The 20350-nt window shown below is 45.2% G+C and overlaps 1 protein-coding gene across 4 annotated transcripts; it reads right to left on the bottom strand.

Annotated features, from left to right (window-relative positions):
- Positions 1–2827: 2827 nt before the first annotated feature.
- On the bottom strand, positions 2828–19601 carry LOC118235644 (equilibrative nucleoside transporter 2). 4 transcript variants are annotated; one of them, XM_035433202.1, is made up of 14 exons: positions 17640–18030; positions 14323–14438; positions 11802–11854; positions 11549–11630; positions 10306–10451; positions 9759–9901; positions 8662–8796; positions 8210–8307; positions 7710–7785; positions 6428–6606; positions 5916–6021; positions 5262–5347; positions 4588–4787; positions 2828–3885 (listed from the first exon to the last, which is right to left on the bottom strand). In XM_035433202.1, exons 3-14 carry the CDS (start codon positions 11831–11833, stop codon positions 3774–3776), a joined length of 1395 nt encoding a protein of 464 aa, XP_035289093.1. In that variant the 5' UTR covers positions 11834–11854; positions 14323–14438; positions 17640–18030; the 3' UTR covers positions 2828–3773. The 4 variants fall into 4 exon arrangements, with proteins under 4 accessions (XP_035289093.1, XP_035289094.1, XP_035289092.1 ...); XM_035433203.1 differs by lacking the exons at positions 14323–14438; positions 17640–18030 and adding an exon at positions 19554–19601; XM_035433201.1 differs by lacking the exon at positions 14323–14438 and having other exon boundaries at positions 17640–18029.
- Between the last annotated feature and the right edge of the window lie 749 nt (positions 19602–20350).

Genomic DNA, 20350 nt, shown 5'->3' with positions numbered 1-20350 from the left:
CACGCTCCTAGATTCACACACTAATTTCAGAAAGGCTGGTTAGTAAGTACGAATGAAAAATCAATATTACGAACATGGTTTAGTCTCATACATGTTCCCTTTCAGGGACAGTCTAATGACGAGCGCCTCACCAGCTCTCACACACGGGGTCATTTCTATGTTCCCAGGGTCCTATGTTCCCCAGATTTATATGGCACATAATGGGAACATAACAAAGGGTCCTATGTTCCCCAGATTTATATGGCACATGACAAAGGGTCCTATGTTCCCAGGGTCCTATGTTCCCCAGCTCTACATGTGTGCTCTCCCAGGGTCCTATGTTCCCAAGGTCCAGGATAATATTTATGAAATATGACCTGAACACAATAGGAGGGTTAATGTGTGTTAACAGAATACTGAACTGGGGAACATAGGACCTTGGGAACATAGGACCCTGGGAACATAGATACTCTCCCCTCTCACACACACGTGAAAAATATCGATCTTTTATTTGTGTCGATTTCACACAGTTACTAGCCTGCCAACATGAGCAGCGATTGTCACATCATTTCAGCCATTGTTATTCCAAATTGATGGCACGGTCTAGTACGCTTCACTGAATCAAACACGACAAATGTTAACGAACATACACACTGTCGTCAGTCTCTTTCACAGACCTGGTGGTGATAAATGAATGACTAACTGACATAACTGCAGCAATTCATTGAATTAAATTTTTTTAATGGGCGGGGCTTCAGTGTCCATCCTCTCACACGGACCCCAAAGGTGTGGACGTCCGGAACCTGATGCCAGCTGTGCCGAAAACCGGGATGGAGGCAGTCCCGCACTCTGTGCCCACCGCAAAATAGGGCGGGGCAGCAGTGAAGAACCCGCCCACACCGCCAAAAGAAGAAAGGAAGGAAGGAGGATGCCAATCTTTCCGATGGGCAGGCTTGGCTCAGCAAACGTGAGTCGGACAGGACGCGTGCAACATGTAGCGAGGAATCGCAGACAGGAAGCTGAGAAGCGGGGGACGTCAATCGAATGACCCATCCAAAAAACTACAAAATCCCTAAAAGTGTGCCTATTCTTCGTTTAGTGTCCCCCCTTTACTGGAACCAATGCTGACAAAAAACACTAATAAATAACATAAAATCACCCTGCACAAAATAACACTGTACTAAGAAACTTAAACATTTAAAACACTCATACACATTTCAAAATACAATTTCAGACCTGCCAACCTCAAAATATTTTGAGTACCACAACAGTCAGTGTAACGCTTAGTTCACATGTTTTCGCACCACTTCACTTTGCACACGACAGTGCAAGAGACACACACACACACACACACACACGCATACACGGACCCTTTCTTCATCATTCTAGTTTTGACTGTTGAAGTGATCAGGCAAAATTGTATAATTTGACCTGATTCTAAAGTCAAAGGTTTGAGTACACCTGCTTAACAATTAAACAATTAAAACAATTTTTTCATGATTAATATTTCATTATATGATATGTGTGCTTATACAAACTGATAACCATAAGTGAATTGCATTCAATTATTTAATAAAAATGGAAATAATTTATTTTGTATATTGTAACATGTTTTCATTTTCAAGTATTTACAAAAACTTATTTTGTGATGTAAAACTGTCAATTATGAATAAAACCAAGTTTATGTTCATGATTTCCATTTTTATTTAATAATTAAATAATTTAATCAGCTTATATAGGCACACATCATATAGGCCTAATGAAAAAAAAGTATTCAAAAATTATCTAGGAATGTAGGCTTTTGTAACTAGAGGTTTAGCTAAATTATTACCCGAAGCTCCTTGGTGGCTAATGTCAAAATCATAATGCAAAATGCATGGTGCGGCAGTTTTGAGGGGCGGAGGCACGGCCATTGCTCATGATATTTTGTGAGGAACTTCTGGGGGGCATGGACTCGCTTCTTTTTAGTGGGTCTGCTGCTCAATTTCAATTTTTCAATTTAAGTTGCTTTATTGGCATGAAATACAAATGTAATTATTGCCAAAGCATACATATATAATATGTAAAATAATAATGATAAATGTAACAACATATAACAATAACAGCATTGATAGCAACAGAAGTAAATCAATAAATATGTCCAATGCTCTCTCTCCTTGTTAGTATCCTCGTCATCTGACGTCATGATTATTTTCTAACTGCAAGGCTGGTCGGGTGACTGGCTGCAATAATAGGAATTATTTGCTACGTCAGCAGTCTATAGTCAAACACCTTGGTCACAACAAACAACGCAATGGTCACTTTGCTCCAACAGAGTGTGCGCGATTCAAAGTTTGAACAGGGAGTCTCCGTTTGAGTTACTGCAGCTAAATTACTCAATCAGTTATTCACACGTCTCGTAAAGAGGCTAAATCGTATGCGAGCTACTACTACGGCCAACTGTATACACAAATTTATCCCATTAGCATATACCCCTTAAAATGCATCATCTCGTAAAGTTACCGAACATGTTTTAACATTTTATATGTTAACATTACGGTCACATTTTTGTGCTTGATTATTACTCCCCACTTCCCATTTTACCTCAGCAATGCAATGAAGTACCGCTGTTTATCAGTGGATGTTGAGTGGGTCGGGGAGGGGTTACAGAACCACAATCACAAATTCGTAGCATCTGGTTCAATCCGAGGGATGTAGTTTAAATACCGAATAAATCTACGGTATTGTTTTGTATTGATTGATTGTTTTCCGTAATTAAATTACACTAATCATTTTTTTTGCGTAGTTTCAGCTGGCATTTCGTACCTGCGTATTTTGACCAAGAATTGCGTGGTTGGTACACAAAATGCGTGTAGGTTGGCAGGTCTGCAATTTTGAAATAAAATTAAAAGTAGGCTAAACAATAATAAAAATAGTTAAAATGCCAGAAAAATCAATTAAAAAAATAAAACCGGAAAAAATAATAAAAAGGTCCCTTGATCTTCGAAAATAGTGCAGATTTACCTCAGATTCAGAGGGCAGCAGGGTTACACAAACACACACCTTCCCAAAGGGCCCTTTCTTAAAAACAAAATAACGTACAGCAACATCTATTGACCTCTTCCCACGGGCCAGTCAGGGCCTCCTATTTTACCCTATAAATGCTGGTGTGGTGATCTGAGGGCCAGGGAAGCCGAATTGTAAACCTGTGGCAGAACAGGTGTACGAAGGTCCGAGCAGTGCATTCAACATCAGATAATTACTACGTCAAAAACAGAAGCAGCGTTCCAGCACTGACCTGAAATTTACATTCACCTCGCACTTGCCACTATACAGTCTTCAGCAGGTCAGTCAGGCTAACATGCCTGTCAGTCATCAGAGACTTACTCTTATAATGCCACGATTTTCTGTACTGTCCTTCGGATTGGTGGAGCAGCGCACGTTTACAGTTGGTGGAGGCCGAGGTGTGCATCCGTGATTTGAGGAGACGGTGGGCATGTGGAGACGGAGGCTTTTTTGTATAATTGCCGGGGAAATTGCTGCAAGATTGACCTTTCCAGACGTTACAATGTTCATATTTTTAAAAAACGAATACTTCTCTCCCTTTATTTTGCAGGTCTTGAGGAATGCACTTTGACGATGGGAAGTTAATTATTTAAAAGGTAACCATGCCTGTCCCTAACTCTAGTGTCTTCTTGCCACGTTCTTCAGACTTTTGTGGAGACGATGGAGTGTGTTTGTGATTGGTGGAGAAAGCGTGGCGAATGCTTGCTTGGCCAATGGGGTGACCCTCTGTGGAAGAGGGGCGGGTTCTCCTACACAAGCAGCCTGAGGGGGAAGGAGAGGGCGGCCCCCAGAGAGAGACCCAGGGCCAGGAAGAACGTCATCAACGCTCCGGCCGTCTCTGCATCTTTAGGAGCCACCAGCCTGAGAGAGAGAGAGAGAGACAGAGAGAGAGAGAGAGAGCAAAGGAAAGAGGGAGGGGACCGTAAGGGGGGGGTATGAGTAGTCAGCCGGGATGAACGTCATCAAGAACCTCTACAATTACTCCAGTGGCCTGATGCACCTGCTTTAAACTCTGTCCATCCGACACACCCCTGGGCTAAACACAGGATCGTTACGTAACCGGTACTGCGACTCCTCCCTCTCATCACGTTCCCGATCAGTGTCACCCCACAGAGAACGAGCTCCTCCAGCTCTACCCCACGCTGATCTCCTCCATTCCCTCCCAGATAGGACTCATTAGCTTGCTTTCAAGCAGATTCCTTGTATAAATCGTGCAGTTTCTTTTCTTTTCTTTATTGCTAACTTGCCCGGAAGGGGCCTTCGTTTGCATGGTTCAATTCAGCCTATTCATGAACTTTTTAACCCATTAGTGCCGGAAACTACATGGTTCACGGGCGTAAAAGCAAGTTGAATCGGCGTTCCGGTGCGTTCCGGTGTGTGCGCCTGTGCGAGGCGTTTGTGCGTGTGCGCGCGTATGCGTGTAGAGCGTGTGCGCGCATGTGTGTGTGTGTGTGCAGAGCGTGTGTGTGTGTGTACAGCGTGTGTGCGTGTGTGTGCAGAGCGTGCGTGCGTGTGTGTGTGTGTGTGTGTGTGTGTGTGTGTAGAGCGTGTGGCGGGACTCACTGCGGGGCGTAGGTCATGGACAGGCACACGCAGTACCCGCTGGTGCCAGCGAACAGCAGCATGATGACAGAGAAGACGGCGTCGTGGGGGAACAGCGCCGGCAGGTAGTAGTGGTTCCTGATGTTGCACAGCATGAGCAGGGGGATGAAAATCACGCGCGAGACCACCAGCGCCGGGAACAGGCGGCTCTCCTTCCGGGGCTGTGCGCCGACAGGGAGGGAGGGAGGGAGAGAGCAAGAGGGAGGGAGGGAGGGAGGGAGGGAGAGGGAAGGAGGGAGGAGAGAGAGTGGGACAGCGAACGAGAAGGTCAGAGTGGAACAGTTTTGGGGATCCCATCTCTATCTGTAACCTCTCTGTCAACCGCTGTCCCTGTCTGAAAACCAGTGAACATTTCTGCAGTGAAAAGTCAGTGAAAAGGCGTTCAGGTGAAAGCTTGGCTATATTTGGTTGAAAAGTGAAAGTTTTCTAGCCGACTAGTATGTAGCCAGGCTATATCCTGGTAAAAAAATTATGCATATTTGGTTAACCCAGTCCATTTATATGAAAATATCTCTCAACCACCCCTCTGGACATCATTCAGGCTTTGGCTCACAGGAAAGTTAAAAAATATGCGCAAACGATGAACTGTCTGCTCAGTTTTAGTTTGGCGGTAAAATGGCGGGACGCCCACTCACCCACTGCACCACCGTGGTGATGGTTCTACCGAGCCAGTCCATGATGTTGAAGAAGAGAAAGCAGCACACGGGGATGAAGTAGACCTCTGAAAACGGAGCGGAGGAGGGGCAGCGAGAGAGAGAGGAAGGAGGGAAGAGATGGAGGCATGGAGAGAGAGAGAGAGAGAGTCAGTACCTTTTTGCTGTCTCTCTCTGACGGCAGAGGTGCCGGCACATCCAAACACGTCACCCAGGCCCTCCAGAGCTCCCAACGGCTGATATAAGAGCCTGGGCTCAGCTGGCCTCTTCATTACGCTTTTCCTCTGCACTGAGTGCGCCACGGGCAGTTAGCGTTAGCGTCTGCCATATTTAAATGTGTTTGAGAGCTGCTGAGACCACATGCTGTGTGACAAGACTGACTAGCTGTTCTTCAGACTGACTTATTGAACTACACCATTAATTAAAAAATGTACAATTCATCCAAGAAAAAATCATAAAAAATGACATGGGGGGGGGGGGGGGGGGGTTCTAGAGCTTATTTCCATTGTGGTTCCTCGTTTTAAGATTATGTAGGAAGCAAATTTACAAATGCTAGAAAGAAGGGTCTTTTTATTTTAATGGGGTGTTTAACAAGACACCCAGAAGTGTGTGTGTGTTACAGACGCGGGCACGTACCCCATTTTGTTCCTTCGTACAGGGTGTTCACTTCCACTGTGATGGCGGGGAACACGGACAGTGTGACTATGAAGACGAAGGTCACGCAGAACGCCATCACCCAAATCTGAGAGGGAAGTGGGAGGGAGAGAGAAGGGGCGTGTTTACACCTAAAGTGTGGCAGGAAATGACATCACGCCACGGGACTAAGAACACAAACGGCTGACTGGGGGGGAACATTTAATGAGAAGCGGAACTCTCCACTCAAAACATTTCATGGAACTGGCAATGTGTCAACTCAATACTGCAGTTCCTCAGCTTGCGTGCATTAACAAATAATTCTAATGAGACTCTGCACATCTAGAAACCCATCGGAAACCTGACTTATTTCCTCAACACGACCCGTTGAGGAATTGAGTCAGGGCCACTCGTGATCCAGGAGAGCGCCTCTCTCAGGACTCCCTGGACAGACCGTGGGCGGGCCAAAGTGAGGACGGCACGCAGATTTCGGGCGGCGAGGGGGGACGCCGTACCTTCTTGAAGACCTCCTTGACGGACAGCTTCTCCTGTGCGTCGGCCAACTCCAGCGTGATGATGGCCTGCCCGGCCTCGTCCGCCTTGTGGCCGTTGTGCGCCAGCAACCCGTTGCTGTTGGGCACGGAGCCGTTGGCGTGTCCGTTCAGCTTAGTGTTCCCTGGATCCACCGTTTCCTCTGGTGGAGAGGAGAAACAGGTCAGCCATCTACAGTACAGCCGTAGCCTAGCAACGCAGGCGCCGGATCAGGTTCATCAAGCAAGGCGACTTACTATAGATTTTTCACATATTTCTACATGGCCATGTAAATTAATGGACCTCTGCTTAAAGCACCACATTCAAAGTAACAGTGTGTGACCTGGTCACAGAGCCCCCAAGCCCCGCCCCCACCCCCGACCCTCCACCAATCGCACTGTGGATGAGTGGGAGAGTGAAGGTGTGCGACTCTCACAGGATTCCCACCCAGTCTGGCTTCTCTCTCTCTCTCACAAAAGATCTGCTGGCGTTTCTGATGCAACACATCTGGATAAAGGCTAGGGTTGCGCTGTATGCCGGTACTAAAAAAAAAAGTATCGCGGTACCAAAATTTAAAAATGATACCATACCATAAATTTGATACTTTATGAAAACACGCATGGCATTGTTTTCTATTATACTAGAATGATTGGCATCTATTGGAAAGTAAATACTGTGCCTTTAAGAATTGAAAAGAACACTGACGTAGCTGGTGTGTTTCGTGGCCTGTAAGGGTGTGTCTGTGTGCGAAACTTGAGTGAGAGAATGTTGGCTGTTCAGCTCTGTATTCTCAAAAAGGAAGAGACGTTAGCTGGCCTAGATATAATGGCAGCAGTAGATCACGCTAACCATCTTTAACTTGTTGAGGTGCTCAAGGTGATAAGACAATACTTTCCCTACAAAGCCAAAACTGACAGTATTACTATGGCATCTTCTTGCAAAAAAAATCTTAAAAGCAAAGCATCAGTCTGACAACCACCCCAATCTCTTCAGGGTCAAATCCCGACAGGTGTGATAACAGACAAGATACCTTTATATAGAAGTGCATATAAAGGTATTTCATTTTCACTAGTGTTAATGTTAGCCAGTATGAGCCATCCAACAGCACCCTACAACCTGAAACGTTTTATCCAAATATCCAGACGTAAGGGCTGGTTATGCGCATTGTGAGACAATATGCAAAATGTCACCCATGTAAACTGATTAACAGTTACAGTAGGGCCCAAAACCGGCAGACTGCCTGCTTCCACAGAGCCTCAAACTCACTGCTGCCTTCCAGGAGCTTGTCCTTGGTCTCCACTTCGTAGTTCTTGCCTTTGTTGAAATAGAACCGTGCAAACTCCTGCAACAAGAGCCAACACGCCCGTTAGAGAGGCCTTCATGAATACTGTTCCCCCGAGACCCTCCACAGAACAGACAAATTAAGGGCACTTTGCAAACAAATATTAATGCACACAGTTTGTGTGTATGACAGAATAACAGAAGAATAATATTAAGGCTGGGGGTGGTAATTCAATCTTCAAATATTTCTCTAATGTGCTGGATATTTCAGTTTAATAAAAACTATAACTGTGGAGCTACGTTGGTGCAGCTCAACCTCCAAATCGAGGCTCTCCTAAACAGTGTTATTAGTCGCTATTGTTGACAGGGGGGATAAAATGGGGTCTGCTTATCTGGCCAGGCTACATATCCATGAAAGACATAGTGAGGCTAGGGTGGGGGGCTCTGGGTAATGTAGTCCCAGAGCACCGTGGGGCTAAACTCACCAGATGCGGCAGCAGCATGTAGCTCAGCAGCGTGATCAGGGTGCCCACACAGGGGGTGATGAAGTAGCCCAGCGCCGCCGACTCCTTACCGGCTTCACCTGCGCAGGACGAGAGGAAGAGGAGTCAGACACACCCACTTCAACCACACAGTAACACCAGGCTGTCATTTTAGAACAGCTTCACAACATGTTCTCTCATAAACTATAAATGAAGATTAATGTGTGTGTGTGCATGCATGTGTGTCTGTGTCTGAGTGCGTGTGTGTCAGTGCACGTGTCTGTGTGTGTGTGTGCATGCGTGTGTGTGTCTGTGTGTGTGTCTGTGCGTGCGAGTGTGTGTCTCTGTGTGTGCGTCTGTGCGTGCGAGTGTGTGTCTCTGTGTGTGCATCTGTGTGTGCGTCTGTGCGTGTGTCTCTGTGTGTGTGTCTGTGTGTGCGCGCAGGCGGTACGTACTGTATATGGACAGCAGCATGGCGACAGCAGCGAAGGTGCCGGCCAGGCCCTGGCCGCTCATGAACACGGCGCTGTATTTCTGCGGGAGCATCCCCACCAGCCCAAACAGGCTGCCCTGCAACACAGCCCCAAATGCTGGGGAGAGAGGGGCATCGGTCAGCCACTGCACTCACAACCACAAAACACACGCTGCTCATAACCTCCAAACACACTAGCATCCCCACCAGCCCAAACAGGCTACTCTCATAACCGCCACTGTGGTCATAATCAAACATACCGCCTTCACAAGCATCAAACGCAATCAGCTCAAAATCTTCACATGACTTCGCCTGTACTAATGGCTCACACTCAGCTCATAACCAGCAAGCACTCACCTCATGACCAGCAAAATTACCGCCTACAAACTCCCCAGCTGGCTTAAACCCAGCGTAGATGGATGGATGAACCCACAGAGCAACTCAGATAATCACATTATTAATTTACCCATTTAGCGGATTACCTCCTCCTGAGTGACTTACATAGCTCAGATTTTCCCACAGATTATCCATCTATCCTGCTGGGTATTTAAACTATTCAGAGTGCCAAGCCTGAGGAGTTCCGCTTGGCTTCGTCCTGTATGCTGGCTCAGTTCCCTCAACCGCTAGACTGCATCACTTCACAGTAAACAGCACCATGTTCAGCAATAAAGGCTCAATGGGCTACTGTACATGAGCCCACAGCTGTTGACGTTCATGAAAACACACAAAGTATTTATCATGGAAATCTGCTTTCTGTTTGAGTCACACCCAAGTCAATATTTAATGAGTTACTCCTTTTGGGTAATGCTAATTTGCTTATGGAAAACAGGCGTCCCAGTGGCTGGGATTTTATTGACTTGACTGATTAAGTCAAGTCAATAAAATGGCAATAAACGGCCTGCAAGGATTTGAGTAGCAGTCAATATAATATCAATGCTTTAAGCAAACATATACAAGCACACGTCTATGTGCGCAAGTGCGCACGCGTACGAGTACATGCAAACACGCATTCTCGCATTTGACTTTTCAACAGTAATTCATGCGTCTCAACAGCACTCCAGCTGACAGGCCAGAACTCACAGTTGATGAACCAGATGGTTGCCATGGTGATGGAGAAGAAACGGTCTGTGTCTGCCATGGGGATCTTGACCAGGGCAGCAGTGATGATGAAGAGCAGGAGGATGCAGACGAGACTGCCTGTAATCCGCACCTTCTCCGAGACACTAGCGGGCAGAAGGACAGATGGACAGACAGGCCACTTATTGCTTGTTTTCAGGTCATGGGATTAACCTTGACCCTTAACCCTTTGAAGAGTAGGCTTTTTGGAATGTTTTTTCAGAGTTCTAAGTCAGTTTTCTAGAACTCCATTGCTTTAAAATGCCAGTAGTGATCGTTACATCAGCATTAGATTGTACTGATAAGAACATTCTAATGACATATTTGTGATCTTACACCTTTGCGGGTTAAATCGTATCATTTCCTTCAACACGTAATGTTTCAATGTAATTAAATGTTTTAATTTTCCTGACATTGCAAAAGCCCTGCTGCCAGAAAATTTGGGCTTAATGTGAGAACCGACAAAGCTCTGCTTCGCTCTGCTCGTGTTCCTCCCCCCAATTGCCCTCACCGTTGATACAGGAAGGAGTTGAGGAAGGTGAAAAGCAGCAGGGGAACCTGGGACAGCAGGGTCATCCAGTTGTTGAAGTAGTACTCTTTCTGAGCCACGGAAGTGCCATTAACCGACACGAATGTGTTGAGACGATCCTGGAAGTACTGCAGGAAGAGAAACGCAGGATACTGACTGAAGGGAAGTGGCTTTTCCCATAATACAAAAACCATTTCCTGGTTTCCCCCCCAACTGGTGACTACGTCTGTCTGATCTGGACCCTCGGTGGTGGAATGAGCTTCCCAGTACAGCCAGGACAGCAGAAAGCCTGCCCATCTTCTGAACACTCACCTCTTCAGATTGCACCATGATTTCTATAACCCCTTTAGATACCCTTTCTTTCTTTGGATTTCCTTTTGTGATAATAGTGCAGGTATAGCTATGTAAAATATGCTATCTGTGTTGTGGTACTTCCTTTTTTTACAATACAAATTCTTCTTTGTTAGGTTAACATTGGACTTATTGATTCTAGGCAACATCACAGTTTTGTATTTCTGGGGATAACACTGATGTTTTCCCACTGCTGTACATGGCTGAGGACTACAGCATCTGCTAAGTGATTGTAATTGTAATGCAGTGTAACAGGGACAATGCATCTCACCCAGAAGAGAGTGCGCATGCGTTTTGCGGGTGTTTTGGGAATGATTTGCACGTCTGAATCACTGCTGAGAACAGTGCTAAGTGCCACAGCCTTTGGGAGAGCACCTCTTCCCAAACAACAGCCTGAGGCGGGGTTGAGCAGTCTAAGGCTAATAGCCCTGCTAAGACTAACAGCCCTGTGCTTAAGTCTAAAGACAAAAGACTACTTTTTCCACTGTCAGCCCACAAAAGGAGCTCTGTGGCTCACAAATTCAAACCAATCCCCAGCCAAACCTATCAGCCTGCTCTGGAGAACAAGTGATACCCAAAGGAACGCTATCCAGTTAACCTGAGGAAGCTAACAAGTAAACTTTAAAATATGACAATTATTGATGCTTATAACGCAGACTTAAATCAAAGTTAACGCCTGTAAGAAAAGAACTGTGCAAATGTATTAGCTGTGTAGCTGTGCTGGCAAAGCCATTTCTAAAGCCAACTACTGAATATAAATGGTGCGTCAAATGCTCAGCTAATCCCTTTGTCAAGAGTGTGGCCTTAAATTACATTTCCTATTGGTCCAATCAAGCTGACCTGAATGGGTGTATGCAAAATAGTGTCCCGTTACCATGGTGGCGGTCATAAAGAAGTTCCATGGTAGGAGCGTCCCCAGGCCCAGGATGAAGAATATGATGCCCACCAGCCAGCCTCTGTTAGGGAGAGAGAAGAGCGTCAGGCCTGGAACACCTCAGGCCCAAACCCCACCACACCCCCACCCCCAGCCCCCTGATCTGGGAACAGCGCAGAGAAGCCGGATTCCCCCCCCCCCGCTACGCTCAGCCACCCGGCCGCCGCCACCGGTCTGGGATCAGTGCACTCACCGATCCACGGGGGCTTCGTCCCGGGGCTTCATTCTTCACTGCTTCTGCTGGTCCTGAGGAGCACACAACACAGGGAGGCCTCAGTTCGGCCCTTCAGACACACGGGCAAATACAAATACTCATTCCCTTATCGGCTCCTTAAGCTTCACCGAGCCCAGAACGCAAGGACAAATTGGGGTTAAAGTGGCAAATTTCAGGGTTCCCAGCCTTTCTTCAGCGAGCGAGCGAGCACGTTCACCAACCGCGAGCGTGAGAACGCACACGCGTGCACAGAGTTAGAACACAGCTCAGTCGGCTAGCCTCATTCAACCCTACATCCATCTCTCTCTTACTGCAGTGCTGCCTTTCACAGATTACACTCACAGTCCACTTTGTTTTCCCACTGTATCCAGAGCAACACGCATAGCTTACATTCCACAAACCTCGAAATTCAACAGGAGCAGGTCAGGTGAACTATAGTCTGTTCGAGGCCACAATAACAGAGCGCCAGAAGGGAAGGTTTGTTTCTCTGAACCTCCAGGCGTCAGATCTTTAATTACTGAGCCGCTTTGCCATCCAGATGAATAAACGGATGGAAGCTTCGCACGTAGCTGTGGAAAGAGCTGTTCCAGAGCCTCGGTGCCAGCGTGTCCCATCATGCACAGCTAAAGTCTATTTTTAAGCCTCAACCTTGCACTCATTTGCAAGTCCCAGCCAAGTTCCCTAACACACACACTCAAGAGTTCTGAAGTGCTCCCGTTTTAGGAACATTTATTTGCTCCTAAAAATTGAGGGGTGAAACGCAGTCACCGCGACAGACTGATTCCCTCCCTCCCTGTGGGAGGCTACAACCAATCACACGCAGCCCTGCGTGGCTGCTGGCCACGGCTGCCACTTGCTGAGTCTCCATTTCAATACCAGACCGTGGGATCAGTGCACTGTGTACATAATATTTTTTATATTCAGCTCAAGGCTATTTTCTAAGCAGACTGTGGTCTGAAAAAGGACAGACAAGATGAGTCTACAGTAAACAAATGATAACAACTGAGAGCATGTGCTATCAGCCATAGTCAACGTTACACTTCTATATTTAAAGACTCTATCGGGTCACATAATCCATATGATCAGCAATCAATCAGAATAATCTGTGAAGGCTGAAGGTCAGTGTCCCCACAAAGCAACAGTGCACTGGAGGCAAATGTATATGAGGGAGCTGCCAATACACAGAGCTTACATAGGAGCTGGAGAGGGTATTGAAAGGCCAGGGGGTGAAACCTAGGAAGTAACAGGAAACTACTGCGAATGCTTGAGGGCAAAAGCACGTGCTGCCCATTGAATTCAATGTAGAAATCCAAGGTGATTTAACAACCAAATAAAAACCTTTTTTGGTGATCACAAATTTCATTATGTGCAGCAGCTTCTGAAACAATGGTTATTTTTGTCCAGAAGCCTTGCCAAAATATTACATTTACTTGGCAGACGCTTTTATCCAAAGTGATGTACAATATAAGTTCATACCATCTAAAATATTTATTTAAATGTGCATATTTTATTACATTATGCATATTTTTCAATCTGCTTTTCATATGAAACGCAACAGTCGTCAATCGAGTTTCAAAATACCACCGAGGACGTTTAATTTTGCCTTTAAAAGTCTGATATTGCTCATTTACTTACAAGGGAGCTCCAACATTTTGTCCTCAGCACACAGCACACGCAGTACAGACTTACTTCCGGGACTTCACAAGCTTAGGTTACCTGAGGGCGTACCTGCCTGTCTAGTTAAATATGCACGTCTATTTCCAATACTGGTCTGATAGGCTGAAATATCTTTCGTTTTCTGACCTATTATATACATTTTTTTAACCACTGTAGCACATTCACAAAAAATTGTACTACAAATTTAAAAATGAGTTGCCATTACTTTTGAAAAACATTAGCATTAGCGATGAATGACACGGAAACTCTGGGCGGATATGAATAACTGCCATTTGTTTGACCGTGTTGGCTGACTCCCATGCCATTACCGGCTGTTTTACGTTGCCAGCTGCCACCATTTCCACAACAAAGTGGACGAGTACAGACTTCAAAGAACTTATGCAAATAAAATGGCATGTTTTTATATCGATCGACAGGATCAAACGTGATTTCAGCAAAACCATGTAAAGTATTCCCATGAGAAATGCCGTCTGGTTTGGCTGAACACTGCTCTGTGAAAAACCTCTTTTTTGCCTCAAGAAGTTATATTTCTATACATTCCCTATACAAACCAATTGATTGTTTTGCCCTTCAGCATGTAATAGAAGCATCAGTTTTAAAATGATAAAATTACATTTTTAAAATGTTCCTTTTTTGAAGGTCTCATGTTAAGAACATGGACTTAAAATTACGATCAACGCTGGCTGTGTCAACAGTTCTGCGTTTCTTTTGCTAAACGCTACCGAACACAAAGAACAACAGCTTAAATACATTTCCAAACCCACAATGCAGCAGTATTTTAGGACGTAAACAGACTGAAGGTGTGCGTCCAGTAACAGCATACCTGTGTACAGCTGGCAGGCACCAGGTAGTGCTCACACAAACTTTGCCAAGCAGAGCTCTTCTCTGTCCGTTCTGAGGAAAGCAGGCAGTTGCTACACTCTGGCTTCAGTTGCTTGACTGTGGAAGCAGTTGTTTTGTGTGTGGATGTGAGCGTTGAGGGGGGAGAGAGGGGGGTTGTTATTTGAGGTTGTACAAGCAGGGGGACCGCGGTGCTGCTATGCTTTTGAGGCCGGCAGCCTGGCCCCACAGTAAACAGGCGGGTCTTTGTGCCAGAAAAAAAAAGTAATTTAGTCAGGGGACGGGCCAATTCAGGGGGGATGGCCAATTCTGGGGGAACGCTCCCCTCCTCCGGAGCACAGCTCATTTTTCTCACCCCCCCCCCCCCACACCCCACACACACACTGCACTTTGACACAGAAACCCAGGTGCAGTGTGTCAACAGCAAACTGCACTTATCAAAGTCAAAGCACAGGGAGACAAGAGGTAGCTTAGTTTAAGGATCTAAACCAGGGGTCCTCAATCTTATCCGGAAAGGGCCAGTGTGGGTGCAGGCTTTCATTCCAACCAAGCAGTGACACACCTGATCCTACTAATCAACCACTAGAGTCTTTGCTAAGGACCTTGATTAGTGGAATCGGGTGTGTAACTGCTTGGTTGGAATGAAAGCCTGCACCCACACCGGCCCTTTCTGGATAAGATTGAGGACCCCTGATCTAAACTTTTTCAGTTCCCATGTTGACTAAATGTGACCTGCCATCCAGTTCCTCCAAGTTAATCTGGGTTGACGTACTTATTTAACCAGTAGTCCAAAGCTCTACGCTACATAACACAAGTGCTCCTAAGTTTAAAAATTCAGGAGCGGACCATTGCATCCCAATAAGTAGATGTGCTCTTTTAATTACTTTTCCAGTTGGCACACGATCACTTTCAGGAGCAATTGCTCCTGTAATGGGAGCACTGCAGAGCCCTGCAGGCTTACGGCCAGAAAGCAGCAGGTAACTGAATGGAGAAGTGGGATAGTTTCCGTCTGACGTACCCGACTCGTGTGCCGGCATCCGGGTGGGGAAAAAAAACCTCTGGGATAATTTGGGCAAAACGAGCAGTCTCTGGCAGTAAGCACAGGGCCAGGAGAGCTGAATGAAGAGAAGGGGGGAAGGAAGGGGGAATAAACACCCCAACCCACTCCATCTGCCCCGAAATCCGTGCTGAGTCACTGCCGACACAGCACTGTGTCCCCCCATCACTCACTGCACAGCTGTGACTAGCTGCCCTTACTGCCAAGGCCTATTAATCACACCCTGTCTGGGCATGTTCTGTCTGGGAAAACACACACACACACACATGCACACACACTACCTCAATCACCCCATTGGGTGAACCTAGGCCCAAGGACACACCAGGTCAGGGAAATAATAACAGACAGCTGTCCCAAGTAGTGCAGGTCTGTGTCTGCCTCAGCCCTGTACAGGTCATTTGCATTGTTTAGTACACATCCATACAACCTTTTTTTTGTCAACACGAACATAGCCAGTCAGTCCTGACGGATTGGAATCAGCTTCAGTGGTATGCATAACTGTTTCATCATTATTCATTCATAATCATTGTCAATACTGCATTTAGAAACTTAGCCCCTTCGACTACTGTCACGGAGCTCAGGCACGTTAAAATGATACATAGTTATCAAAACTAACGCTACTCCAGATGTACTTGCGCATATCATTTAAACATTCACAAAAAGAAGTAATTTAGACGCGCCTAAACAGGCCTGCACTGAACTATTAAGCTCCTTACCACGAATTCAGTCCATGCAGTAAACTCCCACAAAAGAAACCAGAATGAAAGGCGGATATATGAAAGGCCAGATAAACCGGTAAAAATTGAATAAGCACGGCAAATTCAAAATACGGATAAAAAAATTAATTGGAAGCAGTTTTCCCGTTTTTCCTATGTTCACTGCGGTCATTGCGACAATCAGCAACAGGCTGCTTCATACTTTCCGCGTTCAGCTGCCGGTATCGGTCGCCCGGACGCGCACGCGGTTCCGGTGAAGCCACACTATGCGCGGCGACGCCCACAATCGGCTGTTTGTGGGCATGTCACCTATTTTTGACAGACAGTTGTGTTCGTTAAATGTTGAGGGGACAGTATAATGTGGGTAACGGCGGATCTCCTTGCACAACCTCTCTTCAAAACAAGCATCCATTTTGTTATCTGGAGCATACGCAGTCGGCGGACCGTCACGGACATGAATGAATGAATTAGCCTTGGAGGCCCGGTAATCCTAGTTTGCACCGAGAGCGCAAATATGTTGTAGCTAATATTCTAGAAACTCCTCGGACACAAAGCACTACTGAACCCAAATATCGTCGGTTTACTAAAAATAGGCTACATTTTACCATCGCGATAAAGTGCGTCGTCGTTAGCAGTGGTAGCACATCAGCAATACCGACTGCCACCCCATGAACGTAATTGATACGGTCGACCTAGTTAACGCGTCCCCCAGTCATTCAAGGTGAACGAACGCCGGACCGCGTCTACAGCACTTCCTGTCAAGTGCCATTAAGTATCTTTAATACAGTGAGGCTTCGATGTCACATCATCCACGATGTTGGCTCACTCGAAGTCATAATTATAGAAGAATCTGCGCACGTCTTGTCAAAACCTCACGTCCGCACTCGGCGTAACCAGCAACGTGCCTGGAAAGATCATACTTTTACTGTAGGGCAGCTCAACGCTGAAACTGTAAGACACTTGGATAACATGCTACATGTATTTCCTACAAAAACGAAAAAAATGTGTGTAGCCCCCATAAAGCCAGTAGCTCACTGCAGAAAGGGAAAAGCACTGCCGCAATTAATGGTGGACGGCTATCACGTTAGCATATAGGTGGATTGAGCTAGCTAACTACTTCGTATTCCTAAAACGACTGGGTTGGTAAATCGCCAAGTTACAACGATCTAGCGAGCGAACCGACGCACTAAATCTACCGTTAAAAAATGTACTGTGACAGCGGGAGCCGCTGAACTGGTTAGACAAAGGGCCTTTATTTTAATCCCCGCAACAGACGGACGCCTAGCTACAGGGAACAAGAGAATCATTGTGGCTGTATTCTCGTACGGACAAGGAAGGACACACAAACTTAACGAGAAAAATGAACTGAATAAACAGAGAAAATGGGAAAAGGCAAGCGGAGTTATAGCTCAAGTGGCTGATCAATGGACGGAAGCCGCTTTAGCCCGTCTAGCTAGCTAGCCGAGATATATTCAAGGTTGGCGCAAGTCGTCATAATTGGCTACCTGGATACGACATCATACTCACCTTCTGGTGGCGACGGGATCTTTATTAAATTCCCATTTTTTCACACGTCGTCTGAAGAACGGATAGATAATAAACGTTTGGGTGTATTCCTGCTGGCAGAGTACGACGCAGGTGTTAAATTCACGCACGTGCTTTCGCCAGTCACAACGTGGAACCGTGGTGATGCCCTCTCCCCCCCCACGCATTATTGCGTCACTGTGGAGGATGGGCCAACGCTGGTAACAATGAATCATCGCACAAGCAGAAGTTTTTAATCAACACATCCGCACTGACTGATCGCTTATATGATGCTTCAATTCTCAGAAACCCTATTACGGAAGATAATGCTGAATTCACGGCGTGAAAGCCGTAAGAACGTCGCCGCAGGGGCGGTTTTTTCTCAAGGGGATGGAAATAGTCAGTGAAGAGCCGAAGATTCGTAGGGCTCTGAGTATGTCGCGTGTAGGTAATATAATAGACCTCTATCATATGCTGTGAACAGGACAGGGGACGAGGTTGTTTGAGGCCACTTCCCTCGCAAGACCACACCTTCCTATTGCATCACATCCTTAGTAACAGTTACGGGAACCCGAGTCCTTTTTAGTACATTTACATAATGCGGTTTCACATTATTCAAGAGGGTGACACATACAACATGTAAAAAAGTAAACTCACATTTTATTTTAACAATTAGCCTCCTTCGTCAATGTTTGCGGTTAAACAGGAAAATAAAAAAAATACAACGCCGGCCATGAAGCCTGTCAGTATCAATAAAACCCATCTAAAGTAAAACTCTTTCCTCAGATAAGTAAAGCAGCCTGTGACAAGTTCACAATAAACATCCGACGGGATCCTCAGTAGTCGAGTTAGAAGATAGCCAACTCAAGTATGAATTTTGTCAAAGAATATAGCACATGCATAGGCTATGCAACTTCTCCTACACACCAGGTCACAAGGACACAATTCAAGTATAAACACTGAAAAACGCTGAAAAGTTTTTAATAGGCTGTTTTAAATGCTAAACCACTTGCCACGTGCACAACTAGAGTTTACTTTCTTAACAGAGGTGGGGTCTAATCAATTAGCAGCAGAAAGCTATAATCTGTATAATCCATAACCGAATCTGTTGGTCCTATCACTCTAAAAGTCCACTTCGCCTAGGCTATACAAACAGACAGAATAGGCAAGTCAACCCCATGCGTGTTTTTTTCTAGTTCACTAGACCATTATGTTCTATATACACATCATATTGGTGTCATGCAATGATGATAATAAAAATGCCATTTAAAATCGCAATTGTGTCGCAAATGCCATTTAAAATCGCACCTGCAGCTATGGCAGAGGCTCTGTACTATCATTTTTTCCTTGTGCTCCCAAATGGAAAACTTTCGGGGCACACTAATGCATGTAAAGTAGATGTGCGTACGGCGGGCTCACAGGAACCTCATCTTAATTAATATGTTCCGTATATTGGATAAGGAACACATATCATAGCTATGTACAGTATGCTATCCTACCAGTCTGCTTTACAAGATAAACTGTTGTATTTCGGTTAGCCTGAGTGGTGGCAGATGTTAGGTATACACTGCCCTAAACTGAACTTCCTCCAGGTCTTTCTCGTAAAATTGATATTCTCACTCTGGCTTCTGGTTAAATAAGAGATCAATAAATGTATTTTATATGATTTGAAAACTGTAAGTTATTAGCATACGATAAGAAGAACATCCTACAATATGCCTACGTAGTTTCCTTAAATGCATGTCATTCAAGGTCACATAAATCATTGAGAAAGATAGATCTGGTGTACAATCCTTATTGTCTGCCGTGCGTATGGCAAACGAATTAAGACAAGAGCAGCCCACTAGAAAGCCTATAGTCTATGATTTACACCAGTGTTTCTAGAGTATAAAGCGCTAATGAGAACTACCGACTTACCTCAACGTTTCTACTGCCGACAGAATCTGTACTGTAACAGTAAGCAGAGCGCCAACAAATTTTCGAATACTGGCGGGTTTTATTGTGTTACTACTGGGCGGAAAGTCAAGCTTTCCGGATAAGCCAATCACATTAGCCGCCACTACAAAGCCGCCACAAAAACCACTCAATATTTCGCCCCGAGTTATTATGAACCAGTCTTTTTAAAAATGAGGTTAAATTCTGTTTTCTCATTGGCACGTTCGTTAATTTAATTTAGGCTTGCTGTAATTATTTAATTTTTAGGAACTTACACTGGTCACAAAGTGTGACAACTAGCGTATATCTGTGCTGAGGCAACAAATTCTTTCCTGAGTGACCGGAAATTAACCGGATTTTTCGCCGTGGTCTCGTGTGCTTGAATTTGAAAACACAGATCTGTAGTCAAGACATATTCTTTTTATATTCTTTTAATAGTATTTAATAACTACTTTCGAAATAATTAATGATATTTTCAGTGTAATTTGTTCGATCTATTGGGTCGTTCACTATATGAAACGAACCACGCATTTATCATGCAGTATCATGTCATATTAGCGTTGTTGAGAGTTGTGTGCAAGTTTACCAGTGTAATAGAATACCTACCGTTAGTAAATTTTAAAGGCTATATATCTGTAAGTTTCAAAGCCACTACCTTTTTTATTTTTTGCTCAGTTGTGTAGCTTTACGTATTTTAATTAATTTTCAGCTTTCATAGATCAAAAGACAAAGACCTGATGCAATTAAAAGAGTAAAACTAAAAGTACGTTAACAAAACA

Source organism: Anguilla anguilla, chromosome 9, assembly GCF_013347855.1.
Source record: "Anguilla anguilla isolate fAngAng1 chromosome 9, fAngAng1.pri, whole genome shotgun sequence".
Taxonomy (NCBI): Eukaryota; Metazoa; Chordata; class Actinopteri; order Anguilliformes; family Anguillidae; genus Anguilla; species Anguilla anguilla.
The sequence above is the reverse complement of the archived record's forward strand: the minus strand, read 5'-3'. Positions and strand labels throughout refer to the sequence as shown.

What these genes read in the sequence shown, in the direction of transcription:
- LOC118235644 (XM_035433203.1), bottom strand. Translation starts at nt 11,833, where the DNA reads ATGAAGCCCCGGGACGAAGCCCCCGTGGATCG. An exon ending in GACGAAGCCCCCGTGGATCG is followed by an intron (nt 11,631 to 11,801) that starts GTGAGTGCACTG and finishes TCTCCCTAACAG; the next exon opens with AGGCTGGCTGGTGGGCATCA. An exon ending in GTACGAAGGAACAAAATGGG is followed by an intron (nt 5,348 to 5,915) that starts GTACGTGCCCGC and finishes CTCCGTTTTCAG; the next exon opens with AGGTCTACTTCATCCCCGTG.